General features: G+C 47.6%; 2 protein-coding genes across 2 annotated transcripts in view; both read right to left on the reverse strand.

The window, feature by feature from the left end:
* The window catches only part of SLC6A4 (solute carrier family 6 member 4), a 38,961-nt gene extending 25,456 nt beyond the window's left edge, over positions 1-13,505 (reverse strand). Inside the window, 1 exon segment of the mRNA XM_070478803.1 lies at positions 13,381-13,505. The gene's annotated coding sequence lies outside the window, so the exon portion shown is untranslated.
* Positions 13,506-19,708: 6,203 nt separating this feature from the next.
* Positions 19,709-21,730, reverse strand: part of BLMH (bleomycin hydrolase) — a 41,734-nt gene continuing 39,712 nt past the window's right edge. The window contains exon 12 of the mRNA XM_020886822.2: positions 19,709-20,695. Coding sequence (XP_020742481.1) covers positions 20,544-20,695 — 152 coding nt within the window. The 3' untranslated portion in view covers positions 19,709-20,543. The remainder of the gene's footprint in view (positions 20,696-21,730) is intronic.

Here is a 21,730-nt window from a genome sequence, read left to right on the forward strand (position 1 = left end):
TCTTCAGGGTCCTCTGCGGTCCAGCCCCCAAGGATCCTGATTTCTTGGCAACTGTTATGAGCAACTCCTAAAAGAGTAATACACCAGACTATTGTCGCTGTGCATTACAATGTCTTATTTTCCTGAAATATCCCTTGGCATTAAAAAAAAAAAAGTTTTATTAACAGCTGAAATGGCCCATGTAAGAAAACCTATTCAGAAGGTCCTGTAGCCCAGTCGTGACTTGAGGTTGCCTCTCCCTGAGGGTGGTGTCTCCCTACCCAGCTCTGCTTTCCGGGGTTCTCCCACCCCAATCAAAGACCCCGGGGTGCAAGAAGATAAGTTACAGCCACACGAAGCCACCAAACAGGAAGGTGACGCTCATCTCCTTCTCTTCAACTCACTCCTCTACCTTTCAGAAGGAACCCCCTCCCAGGGACTGATCTGTCGGCCAGGAGCAGATAGATGGCAGGACCTGGGCCCCCTTCTGCCTTCAGGATGCTGCCTGTGAAACCAGACTGCTTCCCCACTTGCCTGGTTCTGCAGGGCACTGAGCAGCCTTTCCCCCTGAGACCTGCAGATAGCAGCGGTTGAGAGTGAGCTGGCCCAGGAACACAGAAGGAAAAGATGTTAAGAAGGTTGGTTTCTAAGAATGCTCTCTTGAAAGCTTTCTTTTCTTTTTTTTTTTTAAAGGTATTTTTATCCTGCTGGGTAGAGAGACTGCAAAGGAGGTCACTGTTACAGCTGTGACCTCCTCCTGGCAGACATGAGATTCCCCGCGGCCAGAAACAGCCCCAGAAGCCTTGATGTGCGTCTGGGATGTGCACCGTTTCCCAGGCTGAGCAGGTGATGGGCTGTGGCGGGTCACCCAGCTCCACGATGGGACAAGGCCTGACGCCCAGGACCCACCCCTGCCGCTCCGAGACTCTGCACACGAGGGGCCGCTTGGGGGGGCAGGTGACACGAGGCCAAGACCTTCTGTTTACAGCTGCGCTTCCTCCCAGCCCAGGGGGTGGGCTAACTCACCCCACCTCCCCACCCCTAGTAAAAAGAACCATTTCTATTTCAAATTCTCCCCATCACATCTCATTCCTCTTTCCACAAGCTCGGTCTCTGTAGCCAGGGGAACCAGTAACTGAACAAGCAGATAATTACAAATGAGTCATGAAACCACCCAGCCCTCTGGAGATGCCCAGGACCCTACTTGTCTGTTTGACCCCCCTCAGCGCATTCTAAGCAGAAACACTACAGAAATTTTGTACTTTGACTTCACATGTCCAGATCAAAGTGAGTTCATTTCTTGGGACACTCACTTTCACTTTCCAAAAAAACACAAATACATGAAAACAACGCCCTCCTACCCCCACCCCCACCAAAACCAGCATAAACTATGGGTTTAATGCTGAGACAAGATTAATTATAGGCTCTATACCCTTTGTAATTTGTACTCTCTATTTAGAGGGAGTCTCAAGTTCCCACGACACCAAGGATGATAGAAATTGCAGAGGCCTGTAGCACGGTATGGGGTTATACTGTGCCTGTGACATAGTAAACGCTAAACATATGTTTACTAAACACAGCAAACATATATGCCTATATATGTGCAGTCAAGACTGAGCCTGGCCCGCTGCCACGGCCTGGCCCTAATTCAGTAGACACATACGGCCCGCCTACTATACCTAAGGCTCCTTCAGACACGGCAGGCCTGGTCCTGCCTTCATGGAGTCCACAGGAGAAGGCCAAATCTGCTCAGCATGTGGAACGAGGGAGAGGCCAGTGCTGCCACCCAACCTGCTTAAACCGAGGTTTCTGCTGACTGGATGCGGCTCGTTCAGATGCCTTGCATTTTTAGCTTCAGGTTGTCCTTGGGTTTTAACGGTCTTCCTTGTGTTGCTATTGCACGCGCTGCTCCCGTCACGGGACCCTGGGATATTGCTGCTTCGGGTTCACGTCTCCACAGTGCAAGAGGCAGGCTTGTTTCGTTTCTGTTGAAGAGACTGCTGAGTTCTCTGAGGGGTGCGGTGTCTTAGGTCATAAGCCACTGGGACTCCAGCTCGCCTTTCGAACAATGTAGAAAGACTTCATGGTCTGAACAGACCGAGTAGAGAAATTCTTCTTGTGTTTTGGATGTGAGGGATAGAAATGACTATCACAGTCATCTCCTTACCCAAAGGGTGCCTTATAAGAGACAGTTTAATTTTTTGGAGAGGAATTAAACAGGCTACAATCCTCAGGGCCATCTGGGCCAGATACCATGAGAAAGGAAAAAGGGTCTCTGCCCAGAACTTTCCTTGGGGAAGGATAGCTTCAAGCTTCCCTCCACACAGAGGGTAAAATTGAGAGGATTAGCCATTTGTGTTGGGGTTTAGATCACTCCAGAGGCTGGGCAAAAGTATAATTAATCGTTTAATAAAAACGAAATGCATCTGGCATGGATAGGGAGGAATAGCCCTCCTGCAGTGAACACGAACAGGAAAGCTAGACTAACCACCTTCCTGAGGTGTCATTTAACATCTGTGTGTCCACAACCCTGGGCTCTCCTGTCGCATAGATCCGTACTGGAATCTGAGACCTAGCATTGACCGGCTGTGTGACTTTGGGCAGGTTACTTAACCTCTCTGATCTTCCCTTTGCTCATGTGTGAAAACAGACCATTAAAATTCCTGCTCCCTAAAGGCTATTGTGGGAATTGAATAAAAGTATGACAAATGCTTAACTCAGCATCTAGCACATGGAAAGCATCAGTACCTGACAGTGAGCTGACGACCACTCTGCCATCACAAATACACAACCCATTCTGTTTTTCTAATTCTCACCCCAGGGAAGGAAGCTGGAGCCCACATACTTCAATGATTTGCTGCCCGCAGCACAGGCGGGCGCCCTAAGCCAGAAGCTGTGGACGCCATCCCCTTCCACCCTCACCTGTTCCTGCTCCTTCTCCATCAGTGGCTTGGAGTCATTAGGAAACTTGTAACAGGAGATTCCTGGGCTACTTGCTCAGAGATCCTAATAGAGAGATCCATGTGGGTGCCGCATCGTTAGCAAGTACCCAGGTTATTAAGGGCAGATGGGCCACTGAGCATGCCCAGTACATCCCCGACCCCACCCTTTCTCTGCCTCTAATTATCCTGTGTTCTCCAGGCCTGGCTTAAGTTTCTATCCACTTCCTCCATGTAGCTTTCTCTCACCACCCTAGCCCAAGATGATCTCATCTGTCATTCCTCACTGATTATCAAGCATCATTTATTATCCTTGTGTGTCCAGTTGTTTTGCATCCCCTGGAGAGCAGGGGCCATGGCTTATACATTTTGGCCTCAAATACCTGCTGACCAGGTGTGTGCACACTCCCAGCCCGGAGGGTCTATGGATCTATTTCGGGTTTCCTGGGCTCCGGCCATGCTGGCAGGTGTGAGGCTCAAGTGAGCCTCTCCTCTTTCTTCCCCGGTCTTATCCTCAGGGGGGTTTGCCCCTCCTCACTCCTCACCCATCAGGAAGATCTGCTGAGCGTCTCTGGGGTGGAGAAAGGACCATCACAACAACAACTGTAATGAACTCTGGACTGGAAAAGACTAGCATGTCTAGGATTAAAGAGGAGCCCAAGTTGTGCTTTTAGACCTTGAACAAGTACCAGCAGGCATGCCCATCAAAGGTTTGTGTTCCAAACCCTCATTTGTGAGTTGCTGGTTTGGAACTTGCAGTGTATTTTCAACCCACAGAAAGAAATGTTGCAAATGGTGGTTAACCTCCTAAGCTAGTTTACGAAACCCTAATTTAACCAAAAGATACTAAAACACCTAAAATGTAAGCTATAAAATACAGCATTGTTCAGTACTACAAAAGGAGATGGGAGATGACAAACTCATTAGAAGTTGTTTAACATTCTCTCTGGTTCCTGAGGAAAACTAAATTTAAGGAGAGAAGAATAAGGAGGTAGAGAGACTCGTGTATAGAATCTGTGGAAGTGCCTTTACAGGTTGAGGTCACAGATCCTTTAACACATTTAACTACACAACTTGCAACTTTTTGCAGAAAGCTTTCATTCTGGGGCTGCCATCTGTTTTGGTGTGGACAAGGCCAGGAAAGAGACTTGGGAAACTCCAACAGGTGATGTGTTCGATTAGGCAGAATGAGGAGTATCACTTATACCTTCTAAATCCTCTTATTGTTACAATGCAATTTATGCCATAAGTAGAAATCAAGCTTTCAAAAACACATGGGAGCATTTCCAAACACAAGAGTTTTCTTTTCCTTAAGACAGGTGTATTACTAAACTATTTTTGTGTGAAACAGACAGGATTAGACCCACAAGGGAGTTCAAGGGAGAGAGCAGAGAAAACCAGCCCCAGGGACAGGGTGTTATGAAACAAGGGCGGATTTACCTGTGGCAGCTGGTGGAAGAGAGAAGGGGAGGAGAAAGGGATTGGAAGGGGAATTAAATACAATGTGAGTAAATGAGAGGAAGGTGGAACTGGGGCCATTTCGCTGGGTGGGGGCGGGGGGAGAGCTAAGTGAGGGGACAGATGGGGTCTGGCAACAGAGTGGAGTGGGGCACGGGGGTGCCCTAGAGCCACAAGTTGTTCGTGATTTGGGTAATGTTGCCTGAAGCTGCCTGCGCTCCTACAAGTTCTGAAATGTGTTTTACAATGTGTCACACACACGGTTCAGGGATATTCACGAAGAATCAGTTCATCGTGACAGAATTGATCTGATTCTCAGATGCACTGAGATCAGGGCAAGAGGTTGTTTCTCATCCCTAGGAGTTGATGGTCTCAAAAAGTAATGCTCTGAGCTAAAATGGACATCACTGAGATGGTGGAGGAAATTTGAATATGGACTGTACAATCTATAAAAATATTTTATCAATGTTAAGTTTTCCAGATGTGATAACAATGGGGCTCTGGTTATGGAGGAGAATATCCTTGTGCTTAGGAAACACAAGCTGAAGAATTCAGGGGTGAAAAAAAATGCATTTAATACACCTAAGTGACCAACCATTATAGCTTAGCCTAGCCGGCCTAAAATGCACTCAGAATACCTACATTAGCCTACAGTTGGGCAAAATGATCTTACACAAGGCTTATTTTATAATCAAGTGCAGAATATCTCCAAAAAAAAAAAAAGGGGGCACTCAGGGGTGAAGTATTTGGATGTCTGCAAATTTTCAAAGGTTCAACAATAAAATTATATATGTAGTATAATCATTTCATTAATTACATTTTATACAAAGTATCAAATTATATGTGTTAAATATGTAAAACTTGGATATGTGTCTAATTAGAAAGAAAGTACAGGCACAAAAGTGGCAAAATGTGGTGAATCTGGGTGAAGCTTCAGGGGACCATTCCTCCAAATTTTCAGTTGAAATTTTTCAGTATAAAACACTGAGGGGAGAAAAAGAATTCTAGCCCTGGGACGGGCTGAGAAACCTCCAGTCAGTCAAAGCTCGCCGCGGCCTGGAATAGCGAATCTCCTCTCTCTCCGCCCCCCTTTCCTTCCTGCCCCAGCTCCTCTCCTCTGAAACAAGGAAAAGAGCCAGCTAACTCAATTAGCCATTAACAACACACCCAGTGGAGAGAAAAGTTCAGGAGACTCAAGTTTAAGGCCTGGCCAGGTCCTCAGGGCTGTGGTGAACTTGAACAAGTCACGGAGGACTGGGAGCAGATTGTCAACAAGTCCCCTTCCAACTCTGCCCTTCCCTGATTCTAGGGAATCCCTTAGAGGGGGGAAAATGTTTATTTTCTTGCAGCAGCTTCCCTAGCAAAGTACAATCTTCTTTTTCCTTGAATATGCCCAGAAAGACCACACAACAGGAGGAGGCAAAGGCCTAGTGACGGACTCCCTCTCCCCGAGCCCACCCACCAGCCTCCAGCTGGGGATTCGCCCAGAGCACACGAGCAACTCTCCCAGGTCTGCCACTGGCCTTGTCACATCCCCACCTCTTCCCTTCCGACCCCAGATAATGACACAAAAGACCTGACCTCAGGATCCCTGGAGACCGTCTCCATGCCACTTGCCACATGTCAGTGCCTGGGGACGCTGGCCATCAAGCTGGCCCTGGGACAACATCTTGCTGGGGTTTCTCTCTCACTCTGTCTGGGGAGTTAATGGAGAGCTATCTTGTCCTGGCTTTTAGAAAATTCTATGGCTTAAATACTACAGTCAGCTATCCCGGGCACCTCTGGGGCTTCCCTGGTGGCTCAGATGATTTAAAAAAAAAAAAAAAATCCACCTACAATGTGGGATACCGGGTTTCGATCCCTGAAGAAGGGAATGGTTACCCACTTTAGTATGCTTGCCTGGAGGTATCCCACGGACAGAGAAGCCTGGTGGGCTACAGTCCATGGGGTAGCAGAGTGTGGCATAACTGGCAAGTAACACTTTCACTTTCAAGAGAAAGATAAGCTTTCCTGGCGGCTCCACTGGTAAAGAATCTGCCTGCAATGCAGGAGACCTGGGCTTGACCTCTGAGTCGGGAAGATCCCCTGCAGTAGGAAATGGCAACCCACTCTAGTATTCTTTCCCGGGAAACCCCATGGACAGAGGAGCCTGATGGGCTACAGTGCGTGGGGGGCAGAGAGTCGTACACAGCTGAGCACAATGGCTTAAATACCCACAGCTGAATGCCCCTGGTCCAGCGTTGGGGTGGCAGTGAGGGAGCAGCTACCGAGTTCCAGCAGGGCCAAAGAGAAGAAGAAAATAAGACAGCCAGACTACTTCGCACAGGTCTTATCTCCACTGGGTTTGTTACCCCATTAGACACAGGGTGGGAAACACCTGGCTTACAAAGATGCTGTCAATAAGCCTTCAGTGAAGAAGCCTTCAACTTCCCAGGCGCTGACAGCTGACAAAGATCAGGCAGGAGGGAATGCCTCCTCCACCGAGACTTGACTCAGATCATTTCTGCACGTGGGTCCAGGTCGTTTGATGAGCTCTGCCAGGAAATGGTGGAGCGGGGAGGTGGGGACCTGTGCTGGCCGACGGTGGGTCTTGTGCCCACCCTAGAAAAGCTGGTCACCCTCTGACCAGGGGAAGGCATTTATGCCAGAGTTCTTTAAAATGCTAGTTTCATCTATTTTCCACCTTTCCTTCCTAGAAAGATGGCAGTTTTCTTTCCTTAGGGTTCTACTTTGCCTGGTTAAGCCCAGAAGTGGGATTCCCCACAGCAACAGGGGACCCCGCATCACTTACCCAAGAAAAGAGGAACAGGGCGCTTTATGAGACCTTGGATTCCGCTCCCAAGCCTGTTCTGTGGAACATCACCAAGCTCGTGGGTGTGTGTGGGGAGGGGCGGGCGTGTTGTTTCTCCTGCCCCACACCCTAGCTGGAGGAGTTGCAAAGGCGATTCGAGGAGTCAGGGAACTCAGGCCCTTGCTGGCTGGACATGGCTCAACTGCAGGACTTGACTTGTGCATGTCTGTGTGCAAAGCCTTGGCCTTAGAGTGAAAGCTGTGGGTCCCCAGAGGACCCTAATCTGACGGAAACATCCGGGCAGACTGTCCGGGCCCTCAGGCATTTTGCATCATCATTTAAACTCGTTTGCTTAAAGCAGAGAAGCGAGGGTCACAGTCACAGAGGGGACTGGAGGAGACATGGACATCAGTTATGCAGGGCCCCCCACCCCTCGTTGAGAGCTAAAACCTCGAGACCCAGAGGAGTTGACCTGTGACGGGGAATAATTAAGGGCTGAGGTAACTTCTTAAACTGACAAAACAGGACTGTATAGTTGTCCCTTTGGCCGCCCAGTCATCTTTACTTAAAAAGTCAACTCATGATCATATCCTGTTGATTCATTAGGCCAAATTAAAGTGCTTCAGGCAGCCCTGCCATTGTTCTCCCAAATGATAGCATTCGCGTGTAAGGAGGAGGAGAACGGTCACTCGGGGGCATCACTTGCGATTCTCTTGGGGGGGGGGAGATCTAGAATGTTTCTGCAAGTCCGCGTGAGAGACAACACTCACAGCCAAGCACCTCCTTCCACTGTCACCTCAACCATTTGTGACCCTTTGACATGCCTCTCCGAGGGTCATCAAAATGCTCAGAAAACTTTAAAAATTCCCCAGAGAGAAATTTGAGGTTTTGTTGATTGCATTAAAACTTCAATGTTTTAAGTTTGAAACTTAAAACCCTCACCCCGCCACTCACCTCTAGTATAAATATTTTTAAGCAAGGAGGCTGAAAGCAATGGGTTTGAATATCTGTGCTGGGGTCACACCTGAAATATCCTAGATGGATCACTTGAGTGTTGACGGGACTTTTGATTAACTGTGAAGCAGTTTCAACTCGCTCCTATTCAGGTTCAGGGGAAAAAATCGAAAACCTGGGCCCCAAACTGCTTGCACAAACCTCTTAAGAACCTGCCTTCTCATCCATGCTAGAAGCAGCCACCCCCACCGCAGTCTGCAGACAGGAAAACTTCAACCTTTGAGTGGTGGCTTCACAGGAAAGCGAGTAGCGGACAAAGTAAAAGCTGTGTGTTTCTCTCTGCTCCCTAAACCCAAACATCCCTGAGCCCATGGTGCCCCCTCCACTTCATTAAGCAACAAATCCCAATGTTGCTTTCTTAGACATTTTCCCCATGTCTAATGTGTGTTAAGGCAACACACATTAAATATTTGATCTCCTCTTCCTATGATGAGAGCTAGCAGGCTCATAAATAATCCATTAACCTGGTTCATTTTTCTGGACAAAATTGATCATAAAAATACTAACACAGAAGAAGCCTTTTTAAGGTCTGACTCTTAGAAATCCCATCCCTCTGAAATCTTTAGAACCCCAACTGGAAAAAAAAAAAATTCATTACACAGAAGATCCAGGGCAAAAAGAAATGTGCTTCTTAATGTTCTTTAGCTCCAGAGAGCCTTTGAGAAAACAAATTTGAACGTACACATTTTTCAAGCAACTGATGGGCACACACTTCAACCGTGTAGAACCGCTCGCTGGAGTTGTGGGTTTCACGTGAATTCCGAATGACTGAGCATGCATCGGATCTGCGAGCGAAAACCACCCAAGCGTACGGAGACTCGTCCCACTTAAGTGTCATTCGGAGATTTCTCTAGATATTTAGGCATTGTGTCCAGTAAGGCTCTCCCGGCGGAGATGTCTGCACACAGCCCCCTGCACGCGATGGCGGTCAGCGAAGAGCAAACAGTAGCCCTGGGTTGAAAGTAAGGCAACTTTTACCTCCAAGCTCAGGACCCTCCTGGGCAACTGGAGCGGCCCCCCAGGCCTCCGGGGAGGAAGGAGCGCTCCGAGCGTATCGAACGCCCGAGTCCCCTGGTCCGACTCCGCGCGCACCCGCCCTGCCCAAACCCCCCGCGCCGCCCCCGGGAGTGGGGGGGCCTCGCGGGATGAAGTTCTGGAGAGAAGTGGGCCTGAAAAGCCAGGAGGAAAGCGGACCCACCTGCCGGGAGTCCGCGGAGGCTGGTCCGGGGCTTCGGAGCGTGCGACCCTCGCGCCGTCGAGGCACCCGGGCGCCGCTGCCTGTTCCGGCGCGGCGCGGCAGTTATTTGTACTCTCGGCCCCTCACATGGTCTGATCTCTAGATATCCACCGCCAAAGAGCTCTTTAAGAATTTTTGCGTCACTTTGAGCAGCAGAAACTTTACATTTCCCCGCTGCCGCCGCTCTGCCTTCCTCCTGGGGATGGGGAGGGCTGGGGGCCTGGGTGGGCGGGCGCTCCGGAGAGTGGCGGCGGGGAGCCGGGGAGGCGTGGACCGGGAGCCGGAGAGGGGGAAAGTGAAGGACCCCCGACTCCCACTACACACGCACACACACTCACACACGCGCCCCCCTAGAGGACCAGCGCTTGAGTAGAGAGGGAGCCTGGGGCGGGGAGGGGTGGGCAGCAGGCTGAGGCGCCAGGAGTCCTAACCCCTCTTGCTCTTTAAACTCGCGGGGGAGGAGCTGCTCCATAACCCACAGGTGTAGTTCCTCCCCCAACCAATAGCTCCCGAAATTTTATGTGTAGGTTTCAGCTCGATATCACTTTCTCAGAATCATCTCTCTGGACCACGGACACCTCCCCTCACCCACATCCCTATTTTTCTTCCTGGGACTTAGCCCCTGGCTCTCCGTCCGGCTTCACCGCTGGGACCTGAGCCTAGCCAGGAAGAGCTCAGCTGAACGCTGGTCCAAAAGGAGCAGAAGGAATTAATTCCTCGCTATCCCCGGTTCCTCCAATACAGCCCAGCCTAGTGGCTCGAGGTAGATACTAGCAGAAGAAATGAATGAATGAATGAAGCACTTTCCCACATTGTTAACCAGCTACAGCGGAAAGCAGTATGAGAACAGTGTGTGGGTGGCGATCTGGTAAACGTGTGTGCCTGTGGTGTTGGGCTAGGGCGTGAATTGGTAACAATATTTTAATTATCTGAAGAAAACCAACAGGAGCCTATTGTGTTGAATCATGTCAATATATTACTTTGATAATGTAAAAAACTTAAGTTTAAAAATAAACTTAATGTTAAATTATCTTTTCAGTAAAATTATTTTTTACATTTGAAAAGAACAGATGCAGTACTTGCTCTGGGATGTCCCTGAGGCTGAGATGGGAGGGCAAGGGCTGACCCGCCTACTTCTTCCCAGAGGCCGGGGTCCCAGCCAAGTAGAAGGCAGAAAAGAAACAGCAGTTACAGGTGTGCAGCCCCTTCCTCCCCGCTCCCCCCACCCGGTACTTGGACTGAACAGAACCCCAAAAACGGAGGGAGAATCCGGCTGAGTGGACCTGGAGTCTGCAGGGAGCAAGCAACCTTCCCTGGGCGTGGGCGGCGCCCCAACCTGGGAGGAATCAGTGTGAGATTCTGGCGCCACCTAGACGTCAGGGTGGGGATTGCAAGCAGAGCGGGGCTGGCGACTCTCGGGTAAATTTGGGCGTTGCATCCCTGGGTCAAATCCTGGGATGAGAGGCCCACGTCAGGCAGCCCCTCCCTTCAAATGGACACTGTGTGTGATCACTGTGTGAACGAGTGTAACAAGTGTGAGGTGTGGTTCTGAGGAGGGCCTGGGAGGGGACCGGGACCCCAGGCCTCGGCTAAGGTTCTTGTCTCCACCCAGTCTGTCCTCCACGTCGGCTCAGGGTGGCCTTTTAACACCATGCCAGAGTCTCAGGAGCCTGTTGACCACTCGAAACCCTAATACCCATTCTTGCCCAGTGCCCCCACCCCAGCACCTCAGAACTGTTTTCTTGGGTGTGGTGCTGACCTAGACCAGGGGACCTGGATGAAACCCCAGCTCTGACCCTCTGCTGTTTGCACCAGCTTATTCCCACACCAGGAAGTTCCTTCTTCTCCGCTGGTATGGCCTTTGGCTCCCTCGTGTGTAAAACAGGGATCACGAGGGTGGTGGGCACTCCCGGGGGCCGGGCGGGAAGGGGCTGGCGTGTGCCTCTCCGCCTGAGGGACAATGCCCCCCACCCTCTCTCCTCCGCTGGACCGCCCGGGCCAGACTTCTCCCCTCTTAGTCTCTGGCCGGGGAGCACGACCAGAAAAAGCCGCTGGGATTACACAGACGCGACCTCTCCCTCGTTCCTCACGGCCTCCCTGGAAGAGTCCATGAAAAGTTGCTGCAGACGGGCCATCTACTCTCTACACAGGTGCTTCCTCTTCTCCTCCCCGTGGGTGTCGTCCCACAGGCACCAGGCGGCCTCCGCTGCCCCACTTTCGCCTCAACAAATCCAGACTCTCGCTTTCCTAACGCACAGGCTTCCCTGTCTTGCCACACCTGCCCTGTTTCTCTCCAGCGTCCGGACTCCCTCCCAGCACCCCCGCTTATTTTTCCTGGGACGTGGTGTAGTTTAGGTGACGGGGTCCATGGTCAGCCATGCGTGGGGACAGCACCTCCAGGGCAGGATTTGCTGCCGCTGTGAGCCCCGGGTTCATCCCCACAGGGTTCTACCTAGAAGCCCCCGGGGGTAGGCTGTCTCTGATCCAGGTGAAGCAAGGCCAAGGGAAGGGGTGGGAAAGCCCTTCAGAAGTGCCAGCGGTGGGGTGTGCAGGGGGCATGGGAGAGGAATGCCCCGAGGAAGGCAGACAGCGTGTGAAAGCAGGTGATGTGTGTCCTTGCTCATTTTTTTTCTGGCCCCGGGTCTCCCATTCCTTATGAGCCTACTATCCCTGCTAGACAAGACCCTGTTCCCCCAGATTTGACAGGGGTCGTGACTACCGTATGCTCCATGATATTTTTGGGTCAAGGTTTCTGGTTTTACTTCCTTCCTGCGATATCCCCTCCCCTGATTATAAACACTTTCGCCGGTGCCACAGTCTGGAAGGCAGCTGTGTTTACCTTCCATCTTGGCAGAGAAGTTGAAGCCAGGAGAAGCACTAGTACCAGGACTCCCCTCCCCCACCCCAGCCACACACAGACCCGAGGGAGCCCTCAGATCTTTCCCAAGTGCCCACCTCCTCCACTGGGCTCTGGGTTCCCCAGGGAACGGGCTCTGCCTCTCTCCAGATCTTAACACCCATCCCTGTGTCAGCACACCACATGCCCCACACAGTGTACTGGCAATGGACAGCTAGGGAGATGCCTTCTACTCTTAGCCGACTTAAAGTGTGTAAGAAGCAGCACTTTTGGGACTGGTGAGTGGATCATGGAATATCTGACACTGGAGAACTGCCCAGAAGTGAAAGGAGTGAGGTGGTTTTCTCTGTGTATTGAAATCGCTGTAAGCATGTAGAAGAAACTGGGAATCCTACGTGCTTTGGAGGGAAAGGACATTAAGGGTAGGAGGGAACCCCGCTTTTTCACTGTATTCCCTTTCATACTACTTAAATATTTGTCATGTAGGTAATATTTTTCTACAACTTTTCCAGAAAAGCTTCGTTTTAAAAAAATTGTAAAAGTTTAAAAAAAAAAAAAAAGAGGAAAGGACTTCCCTGGTGGTCCGGTGGTTAAGACTGTGCTTCCAATGCAAGGGGCACAGATTCAATTCCTGGTTGGGGAACTAAGATCCCACATGCCACACCGCATGGCTAAAAGATGAAAATGAACAAAATAACGATAAGAACAATAAAATAATTTTAAAAAGAAAGAAACAAAAAGAGAGGAGAAAGAAAGAAGACAGAAAGGGGCCCCAAGCTATGGCAAAGCAGGGTGAAGCCTGGAGGATTTTCAGGGCAGCTCCGTCTCTTGCAGAGCAAACTGTTTCCTTCCCAAATGGGGCTGAATTACTCAGTACCACTGTAGGGGTTTTTTTTGTTCCCTTAGGGAGGAGGCAAATATTTTCTCTCTAACTTACTAATAAGGATGCTCTGAGCCAGGAGGTGACATCCAGGGCTTTGCTCAGGGTCTGAGCAAGAGGGACAGAATTATTTTTAGAACCCAGTTTCTCTGCTTCTAGCCCCTGAAGTCACGCCTCCCTCCCACTCCCAGCTTTCTTGGTCTGCTCAAGACGCAGAACACTCACCCTCTCTTTAGCTCTTCTTCCCCTCCAGGAACTTCAAGATAACTGGGGCCTCTGCATAGAGGGAGGTTTTCCCCCTCAGTCTCTTCTTGGAAAACTGATCACCCTCATCCTTGATGTCTGTGGTCACTGTGGTTAGAAGTTAGTTTAAAATGGGTCAGTTTTTCTTTTCCTTCTCCAACTTCGAGACCTTTCCTAACTATGATGACATGTACTGGAAAACTTCACTCATAGCAAGTCATGTATATACATCTTATTTTTCCAACTACACAATAAACTTCTGGAGGGCAGGGAATTGCTTTAAGCCCCAGGGGGCCTTGCTCAATGACGGACACACTGGAGAAACTCTGTGAGAAATAGTTATTACCAGTAGCTCCCATCTATTGAGCATCTGTCTCTCACGTACATTATCTGCCTTTTTTGTTCTTTTCCTACCACATGGGTAATATGCATTTTTCAACCCTTCGGCTGTGTTTTGTGTTCTTAAAAATAGATTTTTAGTTTTTCTCCTTTTTGAGCTGTGACCTTTCCTATTTAATACAATTCAAAAAGCTTTTCAATCAAGATGGTATGGAGACAGAGACTCAGAGAGGGTCAGTGACTGGTCCCTGCCCTACTTGGCTCCAAGCGGCTCAGCCAACCCTCCTGCTTGAGTCCAAAGGCGCTGGGATTCTCCCTCTCCTGGGCTGACTTCTTCTTTTACAAATAATTTTATTTATTTTGGTTGTGCGGGGTCTTGGCTGCTGCGTGCGGGCTTTTCTCTAGTTGTGGCGAGTGGGGGTAACGCTCTAGTTGAGATGCACAGGCTTCTCATTGCAATGGCGTCTTTTCTTGCAGAGCACAGGCTCTCGGGTGCATGGGCTTCAGTAGTCGAGGCTCCCTGGCTCTGGAGCATAGGCTCAGTAGGTGTGGGCACAGGCTTAGTTGCTTTGAGGCACATGGGATCTTCCCGGACCAGGGATTGAACCCGTGTCTCTTGCAATGGCAGGTGGATTCTTTATCATTGAGCCACCAGGAAACCCTGATGGGCTGATTTGAAGCCAGAAAGGTGCAGGCCGTGAGAAGAGTGAAGAAAACCTTTGAGGGTTTCCACCTCCCTCTTCTACTCCCCTAAGGCCAGTTACCCTGAAATCTAGACCTTCCTGGTAAGAGCTGATGTACGAAGATCCATAGGGGCTTTGTTCTCATTCTACTCGTCCCTCCTGAGAAAGTTAGTGCAAAGCCCACTTCATATCTACATATAAACTTTTAATTGAATACAGCTGTCAGAATATAGGGCATTTTCCATCAGTCAGTCAACCATATTTACCTTGAGTCAGGCTTGCGAATACAGTGGCCAGTAAGACAAAGCCACTGCCTTTGGGGAACTGACAGGAAGTATCGACACATAAACACAGAAACAAGCAAGAATTTCAGAAAGTGACAGAAGTGAAGGAAATCGACCCCAGTTATTGTATAGAGGCAAGGGTAGAGGTGGTGGAGGCAATGAGGAGGGGGCAGCTGGCTACTCAGGTGAGGTGACGGCCTTGATGTTTGAGCCATGACCTGAATCGTAAGAAGCCAGCTGTTAGGCTGAGGGAACAGTTTTAGGATGAGGGAACAGCTAGGAGTCGGGAATGCGCTTGGTGTGTTTGAAGGACAAAGTGGGAGTGGGGTGTGACTGTCTGATGCAGGGTGAACAAGAAGGGAAGGGAGGAAGTTGGGTCTGGAGAGGTGGGCAGGGGCCCCAAGGGAGGAGGCTGTGTGCTCCTGTCACTGAATGTGTCCATGTAGAACTTCAAGGATTCCTTATCCATCTTGGAGAAGTCTAGACAAGATGACCTCTAAGGGCCCTCGTGGGTGAGAGGCAAGTGGGCTGCAATTTAAGTCAAGCACACATACTTTGCACTGTGTACCCACCCTGTCTCAGCCACTCCATTCTTCTGCAAAGCAGATAATTTAAAAAAATAAAACAAAACATTGTCTTAGGATAGGCTGAGAGATGGTTCCAGAGCCCACTCCATCCACTTTAAGAGGAGCTACTAGTTTTTCTAAAGGAATAAGCAAGAGAGAGAGAGAAAGCAGGTGGTATTCAAACTGTACCAAGGAAGACAAACGTGCAGAAGCGCTTCCTATCTTCACACAGTCCTGTTTGCAATTACCTGTGGCTGCTATGAATAGGACATTCCCCCTCTCTCTTCCTTTCCCTTTGTGATCATGTGTAAAGGGTTTGAATTTTGAAAAGGAAGAAAGAACAACTCTGGCCAATTGATTCCTAGTTTTCAATCAAATTGTGTCACAAACCCCAGGGAAATAGGGTCATCTTCATGACAAGCAGCAATGGTTCTGAACAAGCGGTCTTAACTATGGGGATGCCCATCTGATATTACTTCCAAGGAAAAAAAATCTAGCTTAATCAGTGACTGTGGCCAGTCAGCAACAAGTTTCATCCAGGCCACATGATCAGAGAAGTAGGAATGAAAGTGCAAGTGCCCTGGCGCTGCCAACAGCAAATGAGAATTCAGTGGCTCTTTGACAACAAGCCAGAGCACGCTGATGGATCCACAACCACATCCTGGAGGAATGATGTCTCATTATCAGGTCCTGGCTTCTTGGATGTGTAGGGTCAGCATGACTCTACATGTCTCAAGAGGGTTCCTGGAGCTGGCAAGGACCTTCCAGAGGTGAGTGTATCATTGAAAGAGCAACAGGAAGACAATTCACACTTCATTTCCCAGTTCACCAGTCACCCAAATGTTAGCAAGTTCTTCCAGTTCAGATGTCTGGCTAAAACTCTGGCCCATTTCCTTTCATCTTCAGTAGAGAAGACATACCCGCCATCCTTTGTTTCTCTCCACAGGATCCTAATTTTATTTGGAAAATAACTTCTATTCAATATTTGGTTATGGAGATTATCTTTTATATATTTGGATTCAGTTAGTAATATTTGGTTAGGAATTTTGCATCTCTTTATGGAGGAGATTTGCATGTACTTTCTTCCTTTACTATTTTTTGTTAGGGTTATGGCAGCCTCATAAAATAATCCTTTATGCTACAGAATAGCTCTTTCTGTCTTTTTTCTTAATCTAATCAAAATTCCCCAGAGAACACTTGCAATCTCTGCACACTAGGGTTCTAGGAGCCTAGTATGACGGAGGATATTCAAAATGCAAATGCCCACATAGGGTACTTTCATCTTCAACTCAGTTTCTGACCTCCAGGCCATAAGCTAGTTTTCTCTATGGAGAATAAATCTTGACTTGGTGCCTGCTGAGAAGGGGAGGGGCAAGCACCTAGCTACCCAAGGTAGGGAGGGAATCTAGCATTTATTAACCCAGAGTAACCCTCTGACGCTAGCATGTCTGAGTTTTGGGCGTGGGGGGTGGGGGGAGAGGGTTATACAGTGTAAACTGGTTTGCTTACCACTAGCTGTCTCCACTGCTGAATCAGGATTCAACTTTTTCAGTTCTGCTAAATCTTTCAATGTCTCACTGTGCTTTTCAGCTTGTTTCTTCTTTCCCTTCTTTCCGGAATTTGGGGGTATTTGTCTTCCAAACAGGTTCCTTCACTGTCGCTTCTGACAACATTAAGGGTATCTTATATCTTTCTAACTACAGTAGAATGGCAGCCTCCTCTCAACTTCTTTTGTGTGTGTCTGTACTTTTGCGGGGAGGGAATCAGTCTTACCCAATATGTTAATTTGCTTTTTTTTTTTTTTAAAGAACCACTTGTAATATAAATGCGAAAGAGACAGTCTGTTTAGTGAGTGGTGCTGGGAAAGTTGGACAGCTGCATGTAAATCAATGAATTCAGAATACACCCTCACATCATGCACAAAAATAAACTCAAAATGGCTTAAAGACTTAAACATAAGACATGACACCATAAAACTAGAAGACAGCATAAGTAACACATTCTCTTACAAAAATCATATCAATGTTTTCTTAAGTCAGTCTCCCAAGGCAATAGCAATGAAACCAAAAATAAACAAATGGAACCTAATCAAACTTACAAGCTTTTGCATAGCAAAGGAAACCATAAATGAAAAAAAAGGCAACCTAAAGAATGGGAGAAAATATTTGCAAAATGATGCAACTGGAAAGAACTTAATCTCCAAAATATACAAACAGCTCATACAACTCAACAACAAGAAACAAACAACCCAACTGAAAAATGGGCAGATGACCTATATAGACATTTCTCCAAAGAAGATATACAGATAGCCGATAGGCACATGAAAAGATTCTCAACATCACTAATTATTAGAGAAATGCAAATCAAAACTACAATGAGCTATCACTTCACACCACTCAGAATGGCCATCATTAAAGTCTACAAGTGACAAATGCTGTAGCGGGTGTGGAGAAGAGGAAACCCCTCCCTCTTACACTGTTGGTGGGACTGTAAATTGGTGCAGCCACTATGGAAAACAGTATGGAGGCTCCTCAAAAACACTAAAGAGAGTTGCCATATGATCCAGCAATCCCACTCCTGGGCACATAACCAGACAAAACAATAATTCAGAAAGATACACATGTCCCTATGTTCACAGCTATTCGTAATAGCCAAGACATGGATACAACCCAAGTGTCCACCGACAGATGAATGGATAAAGAAGATGTGGTACATATACACAATACTCAATTCAATTCAGTTGCTTAGCTGTGTCCGACTTTCTGTGACCCCATGGACTGCAGCATGCCAGGCTTCCCTGTCCACCGCCAACTCCGATAGAATACAACAGTAAAATACTACTCAGCCATAAAAATGAATAAAACAGTGCCATTTGCAGCAACATGGATGCAATGAGAGATCATCATACGAAGTGAAGTCAGAAAGACAAAAATACTGCATGATATCATTTATATGTGGAATGTGGCACAAATGAACCTACATACAAAACAGAAACAGATTCACAGACATAAGAGAACAGACTCGTGGTTGCCAAGGGGAAGAGGAGAAAGGAGAGGGATGGACTGAGAGTTTTGGGTTAGCTGATGCAAACTATTACATTTAGAATGGATAAACAACAACAGAGGAAAATAAAAATAAAGTCCATCAGTTTAAAAAAAATTCCATTTGGCAATTTGCTTTTTTCTGAAACATTTAAGCCTTTTATGGACATTGAAATTATTGACTCTTTTAGGTTTCTATCTTATTTTGGACACAGTACTTGCCCTGTGTTTTCTTTCTCTCCACTATCTTTATATATATATATATAATATTCTTGATGGGAAAGTACATCCTGTTTTATTTTAGTAGTTAACCTGGAAACTTCTAGCACATACAATAAACATAGCAAAGCCTAAAGTTAATCAATATACTTATCTTCTTCCTGAATGACATTAAGGACTTTAGAGTATGTATGCTTATTCTAATCACCTCCCTCATTACCTATTTTTACGTATTTTGGTTTTACCTTTTTTGGAACTGTATACGACTACCCATAGTCACTTCCTGTTTAGATGGTGCACATGTTTATCACTTTCTTCAATTCTATATTCCTTTGTTGAATTTCAATATTAACAGATCACTGTTGTTCTGCTTGGGTAACAATTTTTGACTGAAATTGTCTTTTATTTCACCTCTGTTCTTCAAAGACAGTTTTCCTCAGTATAGAATTCTAGGTTCATGGTTAATTTCTAATTGTCCTTTGAAGGCACTTTTCATTGTCTTTTGACATATATAGTTGCTGATGAGAGGTCAGCAGTCAATCTCATTGTCTTTTCTTTGGAGGCAATCTGTTGTTTCTTCCTGGATGTCTGTAAGATTTGTTCTGAGGTTTCACCATGATGTGTCTGGAAATGGATTTATCCTGCTTGGAACATGATTACTAGAATATTGTAAACACTGATTAGCACTTGAGCCTGTAACTAATGTTATCTTGGGAAGTGCTGTGACAAACAACATTCCATGCTAAACTGAGAAGATTCTTTCAGAGCCTGAATGGTAGGGGACTCAGGCACCGACAGAAATATTGATTAGGATGCTGTATTTCTTTGCTTTCAGTGAGAGAGGCCAATCTTAGTAAAATACATACTCTTCAGCCCACTCTAAGGCTGGACCCAGCCGAGCCTTACTTCCCACTCTTGCAGTGATCCTGTTGCTTGGAGAAATGATGGTTAAGCAGCAGAGGCACCAGCTCTCCTAAACATGGTGCCTAAAAGCCCTCTGCAGAAGCCAGTGAGGATCCGCACAGGCTGGGAAGAACCAAACATCCCACAGAGAAGCCAAGGCAGAGAAGCTCTGAACCATCTTCCTGTTTCTTTACGTTCAAGAACACGAGCCTCCTGGCTACTTTCCTTTAGAGCCAAATAAACACACACTTCTCGGGTCAAATAAGCCAACATACTCTCATTTAGCAAAGTGTTTTATTCAAAAGCTTCTCAGCACCATCTAGTTGTCAGAAAGAATGGATGATATCCCCTTTTTGTGCCCACCCAACTCCCAATTCCAGAGGCAGAAGTTGAACCATTTGGCGAGAGCTCCCTCTGATGATTATAATTCAGATCATGATAAGGTTTTGGTTGTTCTCTCACCCACTCTCTCTAACCCTCTACTTAACCATGACTCAAGTAGAGCTGTGTTCTCCACAGTTCAGAACAACTGGAAGGAATCATGTCAGTTTTGATCAACCTCCCATTCCTGGGCTATTTGAGTCACATAGAATTCAGTTCAGTTCAGAATTACCTCGACAAAAACTGAATTCAGTGACTGCCACCTAGGAAGGACAGTGACACTGTCAGGCAGCATGCAGTTTTGAGAGCTCAAATATTAGGGCACCCTCCCCCCCCTCTACTCTAGGAACAAGGAGCACGAGGTCTGCTTTCTCTCCACACACCTCACTTGCTCATCCTCTCCTGCCTTATTAACACAGACACAGAACCAAACAGGTGTGACAGAGTTAAGACAAACAATTACATCTGATTAAAATGCTAAGAGATCCTGAGCTGTTGGAGATGAGGAGAGTAGATAGTGTGACCTGATCTTTCCCTTTTTTTCTTTAAGAATATTTTGTTTCAGCATAAAGCACACTTTCCCAACGAGGTTCCTGGAGTAGAAATCCAAGAGTCTGACTGTGTCCTGTGGGAACACACAGTCACCTATGTCACTTTGGCTTCAGTCCCTGGATCTGTCCTTTGCAGCTACTTCAGGTCCCACGGGAAGAGGAAAAGCTGGAGGCAACATCACTTGGCCAAAGCACCCATGGGGTCCCAGGCTGGCAGGACAATGGGTTCCTGCTCTAGTACAGCCAGCACCTCTTCAGGGACATGCTTCTTGTCCACCACCACTTCGTAGACGTACTCAGAGAACCACTCATCTGTCATGCACAGGTAACCTGGAGAAGAGAACAGGAGTCTCATGAGTCCAGAAGGCAAGGGGCAAAGAACAAAAACCTTACTGGCACTATGAGAAAATCTTTCACAAAGCTAGCATTCGTACATGTTTTTCAGCTTTCCCATCTGTAATATCATTTAGCCTGATTATTTTTAAAATTTTTATTTATCTATTTTTGGCTGTACTGGGTCTTTGTTGTTGCACACAGGCTTTCTCTAGTTGCAGTGAGCACGGCTACTGTCTGTTGTGGTGTGCAGGCTTCTCGTTGAGATGGCCTCTCTCGTTCTGGAGCATGGGCTTTAGGTGCATGGGCTTCAGCAATTGTGGTCCTTGGGCTCTAGAGCTCAGGCTCAGGAGTTGTGGCTCATAGGCCCAGCTGCTCTGTAGCATGTGGGATCTTCTCGGATCAAGGATTCAACTCCTGTCCCCTGCACTGGCAGGTGGATTCCTAACCAATGGACCACCAGGGAAGCCCCCTGATGAAGTCTTACGAGCAATCTACAAAGCAGACAGGACAGCAGGGTTATGTTTTTACCAGTTAGAAAAATGGGGCTCAGAGTAATTAAGTGATGAGCCCAGATCACGTGGGTGAAGTTCAGAGCTGGGCCTTGGACCGAAGATCCTGTGCTATTCCACTGCTCAGGCTGCCTCACAGAGGGTGAGTCAATGACCTTGAAGGTAGGTGGAAATGTTTCTTGTTCATATGTAGGGGGTTAACCTCTAGGGCCAGAAAGGCAAGCATACCCGTCCCACCTTCTCAGCATCACTGGCTGTTTTCTCTCCTTCCTCCCTACCATAAATTTCTATCCAACAATCAGCTAAGCCATCAGGGGAATCCTGACAAGGTCTGGTCTTCATTCCCAGGGAGACGCTTATTTGCAGATGATACTGTGTGAGCCTCTGCTTTCTTAGGAGGAGGTCTGTGGTGAAGAATAAACAGTCACTTGACCTATATTCCTTGCTGAGGCCCTGGGATTTATGGATCTCTCCAGTGGTAGGGATGAACAGGGGTACCGTAGTACTAACACCCCAGACT

This window comes from Odocoileus virginianus, chromosome 17 (assembly GCF_023699985.2).
Source record: "Odocoileus virginianus isolate 20LAN1187 ecotype Illinois chromosome 17, Ovbor_1.2, whole genome shotgun sequence".
In the NCBI taxonomy this organism is placed as follows: Eukaryota; Metazoa; Chordata; class Mammalia; order Artiodactyla; family Cervidae; genus Odocoileus; species Odocoileus virginianus.